The following is a 15,295-nucleotide window of genomic DNA, read 5'->3' as shown; positions in this document are numbered from 1 at the left end:
TCACAGCTGTTCATTTGAATTCTGGATACCACCTCCTCTGAAATCTTTAACACATGCAAGACATTGTCACGTTGTTCTTTAAAATTTTTATTTCCACTGGGTGCGGTGGCTCGCGCCTGCAATCCCAGCACTTTGGGAGGCCGAGGTGGGCGGTTCACTTGAGGTCTGGAGTTCAATACCAGCCTGGCCAACTACAGTGAAACCCTGTCTCTACTAAAAATACAAAAATTAACTGGATTTGCAATACCTCCCTATAAACTTTTCACCATAACCATTATCTTATATATATATTTAGAATTTCCTAAGAAATGAAGTAAAGCATACAATCTTTTTCAATGTCATTATGAATAAGGCTTTGTTGGGTAGGTATGTGGTATCTGTATCTATCCTAATGCTGTGTTTTCTCAGGGGTGGTTCCCTTTTCATTTTGTACAGAGCCAGTCCATGACAGACATGCTTCTCAAAGTACAGAATGCTATTGGAGAACTGTATCTTGAAACTGGAATGACTCAGGAAGGGTTCCAGTATTTCCAGAAAGCATGGTCAAGCATGCTGCGTCTTTCACTCAGTGACTTAGAAGACAGCCAGGACTTGGTGAAGCAGAAAGGTATGGTGGACACATCCTGAAGGAACAGCCTCTCATGTGTCACAGAGTTAATCTCCTCCTGGGCTATTCCTATCTGTGAGAAAAAGGAAATGGATGTGTGTGTTTTGTTTACTTGGTGTTTTTGTATTGTTTTGTTTTGTTTTTGAGACAGAGTTTTGCTCTGTCACCCAGGCTGGAGTGCAGTGGTGCGATCTTGGCTCACTGCAACCTCTGCCTTCTGGGTTCAAGAGATTCTCCTGCCTCAGCCTCCCAAGTAGCTGGGATTACTAGCACCCACCACTATGCCTGGCTAATTTTTGTACTTTTAGTACAGATATGGCCGGGCTGGTTTCGAACTCCTGTCTTCAGGTGATCTGCCGGCCTTGGCCTCCCAAAGTGCTTTGATTACAGGCGTGAGCCACGGTGCCCAGCCTACTTGGTGTTTTTGGAGGGCTGGTGGGTATGTGAGGACTGAACATAGTGTTCCTGATTCTGAGGGACCACCCTATTAGAATGTCATTGTTAGGGTGAGCTTTAGAGAAGGAAGCTTCAAGCAATAAGGTGAGGTCATCATGGTTCAACTCTGAAACCAGCTTTTCTGGGTTTGAACCCCATTTCTTCACTTATTAGCTCTCTGTGCCTTTAGAGACATTACTTAAACTTTCTGGGTCACAGTTTTTGTATTTATAAGGAAGGGATGAAAATAGCATCCACATTGCATATTGTTGTGACTAAAAAGCGTTAGGAGGCTGGAAAGCACACAGAATGGTGCCTGGCACATAAGTAGGTACTAATTGATGAGTGGCAGCCAATGTTTTATTCTCCAGTATTTGATGCCTGAGGCCACTGTGTTACCACTGACATAGCAGAGACAAAGAATGTTTAGTGGATTAAGCTATTAAGCTATTTTGACTCACCCATTTACAGTCAGACTAGAGGTCTCTAGACGTGTGTCACACTTACATGGCTGTATCAATTAGCTTTTGTTGCATAACAAACCATCCCAAAACTCTGTGGCTTAAAACAATGTTTATATCTGCCATGAGCCTGTAGGTCAGCTGGGGGATTCCACTAGTCCAGGTGGGCTCAACAGACTTGGGCTTGGCCCAGGCAAGCATCTGAGGTCAGCTGGCAGGGCTGATGGGGCTGGCTGGTCCAACCTTACTTAATTGTCTGGTGGTTGTCTGGCTGGGATGACAGGGGTGGCTGGGCCATGTGTTCCTCATCCTCCAGGAGGACAGCCTGGTCCTCTTCACTTGGCAGCTCACAGGATTCCAAGAGGGAGAGCAGAAGCCTAAAGGCTCAGAACTGGTACAATGCCTCTTTCCACCGCATTCAGTTGGCCAAAGCAAGTCACCAGGCTGTGTCCATCTCTTGATAGGAGGAAGTACGGAGTAGCATAGCATGGCAAAAGGTAGTTGGGTAAAGACTAGTGTAGAGAATTGCAGCTGTTTCTGAAATCTGCCCCATGGCTAGAAGATCAAAGGTCCCTTGGGCAATTCTGCCCCATGGCTAGAAGATCAAAGGTCACCTTGGGCAAGCTACTTACCCTCTCTAAGGTTCTCATCTGCAAGTTCACTTTTGTAGCCATAGTTATCATTTGTTGAGTGTTTACTGTGTACTTTATGCTGACGATCTCTTTTATCCTCTAACATACCTCATAGAGCATGTATAGCTGAATGTCAGAGAGATTAAATAACTTAAACTACCTCAGCTCCTGCAGCTATCAATCTGAAGCTAGGCTGTCTGGTCCAAGTTAAACCCCAGAGCACGTCTGGGCAACTCCTTGTTGGACAGAATTTCTTCTAGACATTTATGAAGCTCTGATCCTTGGTATGTAGAGTCTAGCTTCCAAGTTGTTGTCCTAATGCAGGCAAGCCTGGTCACAGATATGCTGGGACCTTAGTGGCAATCAGGGCCACTTATGTGGGAGCTGGGCCTGGCCCTCCAGAGGCAGCTGAAGAGTCCAGAATGCAGAGTTCCAAGGGGTGAGGCCACCATGGCTTGGTATATGCAAGTGTTAATTTTCCAAGGAGACCGAATGAGCAGGGGTAGAGTCACGGGGGCCTGGTAAAATGGGATGCTAGGAAGTATTGGTGTCATTTGTGGCAGCTTTGATAGAAGCAAACTGTAGTTCTGGTCCCCTGACAAGGGTTAGGTGTGGGCTTATGGCTTGAGCAAGCAGATGAAGAGGTGGGAGTGAGGATTCCACACTGACCAGTATTCATGCACTCAAGAGCTGTTTACCGAGTGCCTGCATGCACCAGGTGCTATGCTGAGTCCAGAAAAGTGGTCTAGGCAGGAGCACCAACTCTACCCTCTAAAGGAGGTACTACAGAAAATGTAAGTGAGCCAACCCATGAAATGATTGCAAGCTGTCATAAATGCAAATAAGAAATAGAACTAGAGCATTGGTGTGTATGTGTGTGTTGGTGGGGGAAATATTTGTGAAAGGCAGATCAAGATGCCTTTTTAGGGAGGGGACAGTGAAGCTGAGACCCAGTGGACTATCGGAGCCACATGTGGTGAGGGAGAGAGCAGTCTTGGTAGAGGGAAGAACGTGAGATGGGGGAGGGCTAGGCCTGTCCTAGAAGTGGAAGGAAGCCTCAGTGAGCAAAGAGCAGGAGGCAACTGGACCCTGATTGTGCAGGGTCTTGGGCTTTGGGCCTTGGGCCTTGGGCAGGTATTTAGATTTTGTTCTAAATGCAAAGGGAAGCCATTGCAGGGACTTAGGGTGGTGATGACACCTCTGATTTCTGTCTTGAGATCACTTTTGCTGCTGCATGGAGAATGGATTACATGTTGGGTAAGAGTGGATACAGAGAGACCAGTTACGTGTCTGTCCTGCCCTGGTGTCCAAGTGCAAGGCATGAGGCCCTGGGTGGGGGAAGACAGAGAAGCCTACAGTGGGCACTGGGCAATGAATTAGGCACTACTGATGATGGCGAGAGATGCTGCTTGATAGCTTAATGCTAATCCTTCTTAATGAAGCCTGAATTCCACAGCACAAGGAGTTAAATCTGCTCTTCTGTGCTGCCAGCAATGCTCTAATAATACCTTCTTGGAACATTATTCTATGAGTCTGCTCGAGCTGCCATAACAATTAGAGGACCACAGCCTGGGTGGCATAAACAATAGCAACTTACTTCTCAAAGTTCTGCAGGCTAGCAGTCCAAGGTCAAGGTGTCAGCAGGGTTTTGTTTTGTTTTGTTTTTCTCCTGATACCTCTCTCTTTGGCTTGCAGATGACTGCCTTCTCCCTGTGTCCTCATATGACTTTTTCTTGGCGTGTGTGTGTGTGTGTGTGTGTGTGTGTGTCCATCCTTATCTCCTTTTCTTCTAAGGACACCCATCATATTGGATTAGGGCCCACCCTAATGACCTCATTTTAACTTACTTCTTTAAGGATCTAATTTGCAAATACTATCGCATTCTGAGATACTGGGGGTTAGGACTTCAACATACAAATTTTGACGGAACTCAACTGAGCCCAAACAATTATTTCTTTTTCTCTTCCTATAACAAAGTATGGCTTAAAAACCACTTTTGACTTTTTAGGAGTCTGTATTATTGTCAAAATATTTAACTCTCAATAAAGGAACAAAATTATGGGTCCTTTGCAGAGAGTGCATTCCCAAGGCAGTGCGTATCGAGGTACAACACATTATTTATTAATTGGGTTTGTGAGACTCCTTCGTGTGCTTCTTGTTATAAGGCTGTATAGTTCCATTGTGTCTTATTGCAGGGCTGTACTGGCTGCCTTCTGTAGGGCTGAGTTACCTTGGTGATAACTGGCTTCATTGTATCCATATTTTCACTCTATTTCTGATCTGTTCATTTGCAAACAAACTCAGAATTTGGTTTCAATCTATTGTCTTGGCTCCTTGGCTCTAAAACTGCTGTGCATACACAAACATGTTGCATGAAAACCAATGTCCATGCAGTATATGTCAGTGGTGGATTTATTAAGAAAAACCTGCCTATTGCCACTGATGAAATGATATTAAATGCCATGCCTATTGACATCTAAATTCTTTTGTGGAAAAAAAAAAAACCGTTAAGCATCATATTCTTTGCCAATTTATTCCCTGCAGTCAGAGTTTTGAACAACCTGGCAAAGTCAGCATCTGAAGAATACTTGAAAGAAAACCACATTTTGGAATATGCAACTGAAATTTCCAACTTACTGGATAACAATCCCCGTAATCAAGCTACCATGAAATACATCGAAGGTGTTCTAATGTAAACATGTATTAAAATTTTTTTTTTGTTTTCTGTACTAGCTTTTATTCTTGCAATTAAGATATTTAACCTACACCTGTTCATCCATTTCCTGACTAACTGATTTAGTTAAGAAATGCTGATGGTTAACGTTTTTATTCTCCTGCTTAGTGGTTCTCAGCCAGGGGCAATTTTGGCCGCTCCCCCCCGCCCCCCCACCCAGGGGACTTTTGGCAGTGCCCGAAGACATTTTTGTTGTCATGTCTTGGGGGATTGTTATTGGCATCCAGTATGTAGGGGCCAGGGATGCTGCTAAACATCACACAGGCCGGATGCGGTGGCTCAAGCCTGTAATCCCAGCACTTTGGGAGGCCGAGACGGGCGGATCACGAGGTCAGGAGATCGAGACCATCCTGGCTAACCCGGTGAAACCCCGTCTCTACTAAAAAAAAAATACAAAAAAAAAAAAAAACTAGCTGGGCGAGGTGGTGGGTACCTGTAGTCCCAGCTACTCCGGAGGCTGAGGCAGGAGAATGGCGTAAACCCGGGAGGCGGAGCTTGCAGTGAGCTGAGATCCGGCCACTGCACTCCAGTCTGGGCAACAGAGCGAGACTCCGTCTCAAAAAAAAAAAAAATCACACAATGCACAGGACAGCCCCCCACAACAAAGATTTATCCAGCCTAAATGTCAGCAGTGCTGAGGGTGAAAATAGTGCTCTAGTTTAAAAATTTTTTTTTAAGAGTCAGGGATCTTGCTCTGTTGCCCAGGCTGGTGTGCAGTGGTGCAATCATAGCTCACTGAAAGGGGCTCAAGCGATCCTCTTGCCTTAGTGTGCCCAGTAGCTGGGACTATAGGTATGCACTACCACGCCTGGCTTATTTATTTCTTTATTATTTTTTTAGAGATGGGGTCTTGCTATGTTACCCAGGCTGATCTTGAACTCCTGGCCTCAAGCAATCCTCCTGCATCAGCCTCCTGAGTAACTGGATTATAGGCAAAAGCCACCACGCCCAGCTCTCTAGTTTTTTAAAAAAGATGTACAAATTTCTTATAAATCACTTTGAAGTTCTTGCATCTCTACTATTATAAATTGCTCTTTTTTATATTTTCCAGGACAGATTTTTTTATATAAAATCCAAGATGTTTATGAGAATTATGATTGATTGCACAATGAATGTAACCAACATGCCCAGTAAAAAACGCACATGTGTTTTATTTTCAGGTTCGTTGCTGGAAATACCTCTCTTGCAAAAATGAAACTTCAAGAGTGCTTAAATATCAGGAGAAGCTTGTTTGGCAAGAAAAACATGCTGGTTGGAGAAGTTATGGAATTTTTAGCAGATTTGCTATTTTTTCCCCAGAGAGATAGTAAAAAGTAAGTTTTTATGAAATGTTTCAAGAAGTGTGTCTCCCTGTCTCCCCGCCAAAAGTGCCCCCACCAGTGGCAGGGAGGTCTGGGGTTACCCCTCAGGGGTAACTCTGGTAATACTACTTTGGCTCCAGCCCTGCTCAGAAGCCTGGGGATTCATCCCACCATAATGTATTCAAAAGGAGCTCTTTGACTGGGTATGGTGGCTCACACCTGTTAATCCCAGCACTTTGGGAGGCTGAGGCAGGTGGATCACTTGAGGTCAGGAGTTTGAGACCAGCCTGGCCAACATGGTGAAATCCCATCTCTACTAAAAATACAAAAATTAGCTGGACATGGTGGCACGTGCCTGTCATCCCAGCTACTTGGGAGGCTGAGGCAGGAGAATTACTTGAATCTGGGAGGTGGAGTTGCAGTGAGCTAAGATCATGCCACTGCACTCCAGCCTGGGCGACACAGCAAGACTCCTGTTTCGGAAAAAAAAAAAAAAAAAGGAAAAGGAGCTCTTGGCTCACAAGTGGTGTGGAGGTTCTGGCAGTAGAGAAAGGACATAGGAGTACAATGTGGTTGTAAGTGGTTCCCAGTGCCACTCACAGGCCTTGTGAGGAAGATACTCTTACTTCTGGATCTCTGTGCAGCCCTCAGCCATGGCCATTGTCTATGGTACCACACCATCCTGCTCTCTCTTCTGCAAGACCTAGGCCAGAGCCTCCAATGCCTCAGGTCATGTTCACCAGCCACCCCCCGTTACTCAGGGAGTCCTCTTGTTCTCCTGTGATGTGCGGGGTTCCCCTCAGTGCCTCACACTTGTAGGTGCCACCCTCCAGACCGACTGAGTGTGAGCATCTGCCAGGGCTGACCACTACTTTTCTTGGCAGGTTTGCTATGAGAGAAGGTTCTTTGTGAACCCACAGAGAGCCATGTACACACTTGCTTCCATAGACGATTTAACTGCCTGGATGGTCAGGGATGCGTTTGGCTACATTACGAAGTTGTGAAGTTTTGTTTTGGTAGCCTCTCTTTCCTCCTCTCCCTGAGTTCGTTTCCTGGGCTCTAAGTTTGTCTCAGACTGAGTGCATCAGCCCCACCAGGACCCAGGGCTTCAGCTGCGGTTCCATTAGGTGAGGGTTCTCTGTTCCCTGGCTTGCTTTTCCATTTCCATTTTCCACGTTTCTCCATGTCATTTTCCTCCCACCCGACAGGTGACCTCTTGCTGCTTTTGCTTCCAGGAAGAATAGGATATTGATCGTCTCTTAATACTTCAGTACAAATCAGTATTAACCCTTTCTAAAAGGCATTTAAAGGGTAACTACCTTTTAAAGAGTAGCCCAATTAAGGGAGGACCTAAGGGTACAATAGGGGTGCTATATAGTAGTGGTGAGATGGTGGGCTCTGGAGTCTGATTGTCTGAGTTCACCTTTTATTTCTGCCACTTAGTAACAGTGACAAGTTACTGTTAAGGTCAAGCACTTAACATCTTGGTATCTCATTCATTTCCTCCTTGGTAAAATGAAGGAAGTAACAGTATCTTCCTGGCAGGATCTTTGTGAGGATTAAGAGATCCTATATGTAAAGAGCTTAGCAGAAAACCTGGCACACACTAAAAGAGTTTGATAAATTGAGTCATTCGTATTTTATTATTTTGCTCCCCAGCAAGTGTTTTTTGAGGCACTTGACACCACATATGCCGCCTCTTACTCATATTAAGACCAGCACTGTGAGCAGAGAATAGGACTTTCTTTACAGAAGCAGAAAGCTTGACTGTAGAACTGTTGCCTCGTAAAAGAAAAATCTAAACACATAGCATACTGACTGAGTCATCTCTTCTGCCTGGCTGCCCCACCCCAAATCACGACACTGAGGACTGCTGGACTATTCCGCATGGCCGGCCTTGATGACCATACATGGATGGCTTCCTCCAGGCCTCACTGTCAACGGCCAACCTTCAGAAACGATGGAGAAGCCGGCCGTCTCCTTGTTGAAGGTTATCCTTAGGTGACTGTGTCTTTTGTGTTGGTTCAAACCAGGAGACATTTTGTTATATAACTTGACTCACCACTCAAGCATGTGAGGGCCAGGGGCCCTCGAGATAGCACTCATGCACCACAGAAATGATCCATGGGATCCTGAGGGCCTTGTAGAAGGGGTCCGGGTAGAGTTGGACAAATGAGGTCAAATTAAAAAATTAAAGTTAAGAAAGCAGATGAGAGAAGAGTGAACAAAATGTTTTAAGAGGAACAGTGACAGATCCTTAGTGAAATGATTGTCGACAATCTACTTTCCCCCCAGCATTTGCCCATCCATCTGTAGTTATCCTTCAGTCAGCATCCTCGCCACAGTCACCTTATGGAATGGCAGCTGAAGCCCTGGGCCCTGGTGGGGCGAATGCACTCAGTCTGAGACAAGCATAGAGCCCAGGAACTTCTTCCCTTACCCAGCTTACCCATTTTGTCTCCTCTTATGAAAGTCATCAGAAACAACCCCAAAGTGTCCTCTGCACTTTTGACCTTGTTGGCCCTCTCCTCTAAGCATTTGACAGAATTCAAACTGTACTCTCCTGGGTGATCAAGCTGGCTCAGCTTCTTTTGTGGGTTCCTTTTCTCTCCCTGCCGCTTGCCCAAACATCAGCATCCTCTTGAGTTTGGTTCCTGGGCTCTATGCTAGTCTCAGAGGGAGCACATCAGCCCCACCAGTGCTCAGGCCTTCAGCTGCTGTTCCGTAAGGTGAGTGCCCTTTGTCTCCATCTTCTCAGGCCTCTGTCATCAGCAGCAGCCATGTGCTTCCATCTGTTTACTGGACATCTTCACTTGGGTGTTCCACTGGCACTCCAGAGTCAATATGCTCAAGACTGGACACATCCACCCCTCACCCCCTTAACAGAATTCTCCTTCTCCCACCTCACTTGGTGCAGACACCATGGCATCATCTTAACGATCCATCTTAGCAATGTTTATCATCAGTCACTGTGCTGACACAGTACACTCATTTTCTCGTTTAATCCCCATAACAACTCTGTTATCTGATTTTTTTTTTTTTTGAGACAGGATCTTGCTGTCTCACCCAGGTGGGAGTGTGGTGGTGTGATCATAGCTCACTGCAGCCTTGAACTCCTGGCCTCAAGTGATCTTCCCGCCTTGGCCTTCCAAAGTGTTGGGATTACAGGCATGAAGTACTGTGCCCGGCCTATTATCCCCATTTTGAACATGAGGAAGTTGAGGCTTAGGAGGCTGAGATGCTTGCTACCCAGGTCTTAGGTGTCAGGGCCAGGGTTAGCACCTGGGAAGTCTGATTGAAGAGGCCCTGAGCCTGACCACTGTGGCCCACCGCCACATCTGCCTGACTTTAGAGCTTGAGCTCTTAACCACATGACTATCTGCACACATAACAGCCCCCCAGCACCCACAGCATCAGCACCACCACATCCAGTGCAACACCACACCCTAGCAAATCTCCCTTTGTACCTGTGGCCACTGTGTCAGCTCAGACCTTCATCGATCTTCCTCTGGCCTAACTGGTCTCCCTGTCTGTGGCCTCACCTGTTTCAGTTTGTCTTCCACACTTCTGCCCGGGCAGATTCTAAAATGTGCATTTGATCATATCAGGCTCTTAATGAAAACTCTTCACTGTTAAAGTCAAAATCCTTAGGTTTACACTCAAAGTCCTTTGCAGGTGGACTCCTGCTTCGCTCTGCAGTCTCTCCTCCTACCTCAAAGAAATTCTCAGAGGGCAAGGGTTAGTCATACTCATTTTGCTCCCCAGTCCTAACACTGGCATTCAGTAAATGTTTATTGAGTGAATGAACGAATGCATGCCAGCCTTCTTTGATGCAAACTTTGATTAAATTTCTCTTTTCTAGATCCCAAAGGAAGCAAGTACTTAAATATTATAAACAAGTGATAAAAATAAAGGAAAATGCAGAAACTCTGGCCAAGTCCTCACTCCTCAGGAAGCAGCTGAACATCAGCCTCAGTGATACGTTGTGTAAATTAGGTAATCGTGCCCATCTATTTGTTATAAGCAGGTGACTTTTCCCTTTGTTTCACCTGCATACTTTGCTTATTTTTAAAAAGGTTCCATTTTTGAACCAAGCAACTCCTGTTTCACAAACTGTAAACTATTTTTGCTACCTACTTATGTTCTCCTAGTAGGAAAGATATCTCTTAAAATCGTTTCCATCCCGTTTTTCATTCTTTTGTAGGCTGGGCTCCCTTGCTTGACCACACCCCTCCCCCGTCAGTATAGCTTCCCACCTTTCTTCCACTTCTGTCCTAAGACATTGTTTCTACGTATATGAATAGCTTTCCATATCTTTTCATCTGTGATGCTAAAGTAACATGTGACCAAAAATAACGACATGGCTTTTCACAAGGGCCCACCCTTGATTTTAGCTGTAAGATATAGGTCTTGGCTGTGCGCAGTGGCTCATGCCTATAATCCCAGCACTTTGGGAGGCCGAGGTGAGAAAGTCACTTGAGGCCAGGAGTTTGAGACCAGCCTGGCCAACGTGGTGAAACCCTGTTTCTACTAAAAATACAAAAATTAGCCAGGCATGGTGGCACACGCCTATAGTCCCAGCTACTCAGGAGGCTGAGGCAGGGGAATTGCTTGAACTGGGAGGCGGAGGTTGTGGTGAGCCAAGATTGCACCACTGCACTCCAGCCTGGGCAACAGAGCGAGACTCCATCTCAAGAAAACAAAACAAAACAAAACAAAACAAAACAAAACAAAACAAAACACTATTGGGGTCCTGACGTCTCATTGCCACAGGGCATTATCTATACTTCAACCAAAACAAGTAATTTTCAACCAGGGATGATCTTGCCCCCAAGGATGAAAGTCTGGAGAAATTCTTGATTGTCATGAGTGGAACTTGGGGGCAGGTTGAGAGATGGGAGTGCTACTGTCATTTAGTGGGTGGAGGCCTGGGATGTGGCTGAACATTTTACAATGCCCAGGAAAGCCCCTCACAAAAAAAAATTATCCACCCTCAAATGTCAGTAGTGCTGAGGTTAAGAAACCCTGACCTAAACCAGCTACTTTTCCCAGCATGTGTGCTTATCATCTGTTTTACAAGAAAACATGATTGCTTTCAGGGTAGTCACTTGCTGAGGAGGAAAAAAGCTTTAAATGCCTGATATCTGTAGGAAAGAATATTTTCAATGTGTAGATTTGGGAATATGTGTGTGCATTTTTTTTTTTTCACTAAATGTTTCTAGGCTGAAGCAGTTTTACAAACAGAAAATACATATACAAATTTAGAGAAAGTTTATGGACAAAGAACTAGTATATTTAATCTGATTGTTTCATATAATATTCTGTTATGTAACAGCTTTTGTGTCTGGTCTGTGATAGAGGGATAATATATTCATTTACTTTCAGATATGAAGGCATCTTTAATAGCAGCAATTGCAGTGTTTTTTTTGTGTGTGACTTCTTAAATAAGTCTACATTTCAATTTTGCAGTCAATACTCAAGGTGGTTATGACCAAGTATTTTTATACGAAGAGTCATCTCTTGCTGCTATGTCTCGCCATTATCTCCTGCTGTTGATTGAAGTTGATTCCTTTAATATAAGGTCCACTTCAGGCCCACAGGAACATTGTAGATGGTTAATCCAACTGCTAATGTGAGATTTGTATGCTGTGGTTTCAGTCGGTGATGGTGAGAGCAAATCAATAACTTCGGTATACAAAGGCAAGAGTGGAGGGCGGGAAAGTAGTCTGTTTATGAAGACCTCTGAACCAGCTGTCCTTCAACATGTAACAAGTATTTTTAGTTTTCTTATCTTTGGTGGAAATTTTCTATCTAAATGGAAATGTGCCTGAGTGGACTCCGTAAAATAAGAAGTAAGCCAGAGCCGCAAATTGTTGGGACTCCTCACCATTAATCATTTCTAAAGATATCTTAGGCCCTCTGCAGTAAAGTGTTACCAAACATTAGTCCTCAAAGCAGTTCACTTTGAGGTCAACAGCTATGTATTTTTCATGGGAGTTGGATTATATTATACTACGTATAATATAATATACATGTATAATTATGCATACTATGGTATACATATATTACACTGCATTTATTCAGCAAGCCTTTAAGTACTTTATACATTGTAATGCATATCAGGATGATATGGTGGTATTATCTTACCCAACTAGATTGTTGATCTGGAGTGGTTTGGGAGAATAATTTACGCTATAAAGAAAAACAATTCAACTGGGTGTGCTGGCTCGTGCCTGTAATCCCAGCACTTTGGGAGGCCTAGGCGGGAGAACTGCTTGAGCCCAGGAGTTGAGACCAGCCTCTGAGCAACATGGCAGATCCCCATCCCTACAACAAATACAAAACATTAGCTGGGCATGGTGGCTCGCACCTGTAGTCTCAGCTACTCGGAAGGCTAAGATGGGAGGATCACTTGAGCTAGGGAGGTCAAGGCTGCAGTGAGCCAAGATCCTGCTATTGCACTCCAGCCTGAGTGATAGAGTGAGATCCTGTTTCAAAAAAAAAAAAAAAAAAAAAATCCATACCCTGACCTCCAACCACCCACTTGATGTACACAGCATGAAGCCATCCACATGAAGGCAACTGAAATGATTGCTTGCATCTGCCTTTGTGACTTTGGACTGTGGCTCTTATATGAAGCTACTATTAATATTTGCTTCCTTTGTCTGTAGCTTGTCTCCATCATGGGGCACATCCTTGGGTGCCCTGCAGGGGGGATACCCATCACTTTGAAGTGGTCCCCTAGGTTATCCAATGTGATTTTTCTGAATGCCATATGGCTTGTATTTTAATTCATCGCAAACGTACCTTCTAAATTTGGTAAAAATCTGTCTTGGTCTTTTCTGGATGCAGTAACAGATAAAGAGACATAACATGGACACTAGGTTGCCCATGCTCAGAGGATTGTACTAAGTGCTCTGCAGGATACAAAAACAAAGAAGATAACTTCTGTCTTCAACTTCAAGCAACTTTTTGTTGTTGTTGTTGTTGTTAGGTGGCAATATAAACCTATAATAAAAAATATAACACATGAAAGATTTAAAGCATAGCCTGGCTGGAGGGGATTGAACTGGGTTTTGGTTTTATCTTGGCCATGGTCAGCTGTGTGACCTGAAGCAAGTCACAATGCCTGTGGCCCAAGTCTGTTCCTGGGCCCCATCTGTAAAATAAGGGTGTTGCATTCTTTAAGGTCCTCAACAGAGTTAATATTCCATGCCTAAATGTGGAAGACCATGGTCAGTAGCAAGAGGATGTTCAAGGAAAATCTCTTGGAAGGGATCCTTTAGGAAGTGGAGGGCATAGATTGTCAGAGACAGGGGGCAATTCTAGGTGGGAGAACTACGGGAACAAAGGTAGGAATAAATAAGATGTGAAGGGGACCGATTGAGAGCCGTCAAGAGGGCTATGAGGAAGCATCGGGACAGAGGAGGTGTGTGGAGTGGGAGATAAACAAGAAAAACAGGCAGTGGTGGGAGAGTTGAGGCAGTGTGCTGATTTGAAGGAAATTCTCTCCTGTAGGGAAGTGGAGACTTAAGACTGAGGAAGGCTTGGGGGCCAGTGATCCTCTAATGGGCTTGTTCTATTTAGGAAATTGTTTTGGAAACTCCTGAAAATTATTTAGAGCTCATCAGGGCCGTCTAAAGTCTGTCCACAAATGTGCAGTGAAGAGTTCCCTGCCCATCTTATGGAATTTAACCCTTACCCTTGTCACCCTCTAAGGTACTAAAGTAAATAGCACAGGTTGAGCATACTTAATCCAAAAGCCCAAAATCTAAAACTTTTTGAGTGCTGACATGATGCAAAAAGGAAATGCTCACTGGAGCATTTCAGATTTTGGAGTTCTGGGATTAGGCATGCTCAACTGGCAAGCGTGACGCAGATATTCCAAAATCTAAGAAAATCAGAAATCTGAAACCCTTCTGGTCCCAAGTATTTTGGATAAGTGATACTCAACCTGTACTTTACTACTTGAAATTATATATTTATCTGTTCACTACGGTTTTTTTTTTCATCTCTCTTTCTATAGAGACATGATCTGTCTTCTCCACCATTGTATACCCTGCTCTTAGAACAGTGGGTGGCACTTAGCAGGTACTCAATAAACACTTGCCAAGTGAATGACTGTATGATGGAGGAAATGCCTCAGCTAATTCAGATTTACCCTCCCACTTTAGAAGTGCAGGTATTGATTATTAAGGGCATTTGAATGTTAATTACTTATATTCTTATCATTCATTTATTATAATATTTACTGCACCTATTAAGTGACAATCTCTATGTTAGTTTCTGGGAGTATAACAATGAACCAGACCCATAGAGACCAACGCTGCCTTCCCTGAGCTCACACTGGGGGAGGAGGCTGTCGACAACTTAAATACACAATTTAACCGCAACTGTGGAAAACGTTACCATGGAGACAGCAGTTAGACAACTAAATGCACAATGGCTTAACTATAGTTGGGGAAAGTGCTATCATGGGAAAATGCAAGTACTAACAGGTGACCTTGATCTGTCAGATGGAAGGAACGTGGGTTGGGGATGCATCTCAGGAAGTGATGCTGAAATTGGATCTGCAGGATGAGAGGTGGCTCACTAGTAGTGGGAGAGAGGGAGGAGAAGAGTCATCTAGGCAGTAGGAACAGAATTTTCGAGGCTGGGCGGAGTTTTAAGGTCCCAGAGTGCAGAGAGCAATGTGCGGAAGGAGGTGCACGAGGAGGATGTTAGAGAGATGCCGGGAGGTGGATCTCAGGCCTCTCAGGCCCAGTCAAAGATCTGGGGTGTTACCGTAAGAGCAACTGAAAGCCAGTACAGGATTTTTGCAAAGTAGGTAAGTGTGAGGAGCCCAGAGCCTTTCCTCTAGCATAATCTTCACAAGAGCTTTCTAATATTGTATTCTAAGGTCATTTTGTGGATCCAGAATCCATGAAAGAGTACAAAGGACGTGTTTGTGACACACATTTTCTCTTCCTGTCTGAGGTACGTATTTTAACCTCTCAAACAGATTGTGAACTCCTGAGGGCAGAGGCCTTATCATGTATTCTTTGCATCTTCAAAACATCAGAAACAGCCCTAGCTGTATGTAGATGGGTGCTCTCTCACTGTAGGTAGGCTGAGAAGTGGATAGG

General features: G+C 44.4%; 1 protein-coding gene across 1 annotated transcript in view; it reads left to right on the top strand.

Moving 5' to 3' along the window:
- Positions 1 to 15,295, top strand: part of LOC111524389 (putative tetratricopeptide repeat protein 41) — an 85,953-nt gene that overhangs the window by 62,206 nt on the left and 8,452 nt on the right. The window contains exons 12-15 of the mRNA XM_023189602.3: positions 436 to 607; positions 4,680 to 4,827; positions 6,030 to 6,182; positions 10,033 to 10,166. Coding sequence (XP_023045370.1) covers positions 436 to 607; positions 4,680 to 4,827; positions 6,030 to 6,182; positions 10,033 to 10,166 — 607 coding nt within the window. The remainder of the gene's footprint in view (positions 1 to 435; positions 608 to 4,679; positions 4,828 to 6,029; positions 6,183 to 10,032; positions 10,167 to 15,295) is intronic.

The sequence above is a fragment of the Piliocolobus tephrosceles genome, chromosome 10 (genome assembly GCF_002776525.5).
Source record: "Piliocolobus tephrosceles isolate RC106 chromosome 10, ASM277652v3, whole genome shotgun sequence".
Taxonomy (NCBI): Eukaryota; Metazoa; Chordata; class Mammalia; order Primates; family Cercopithecidae; genus Piliocolobus; species Piliocolobus tephrosceles.
Note: the sequence above shows the minus strand (reverse complement) of the source record. Positions and strands in the feature narration are given on the sequence as shown.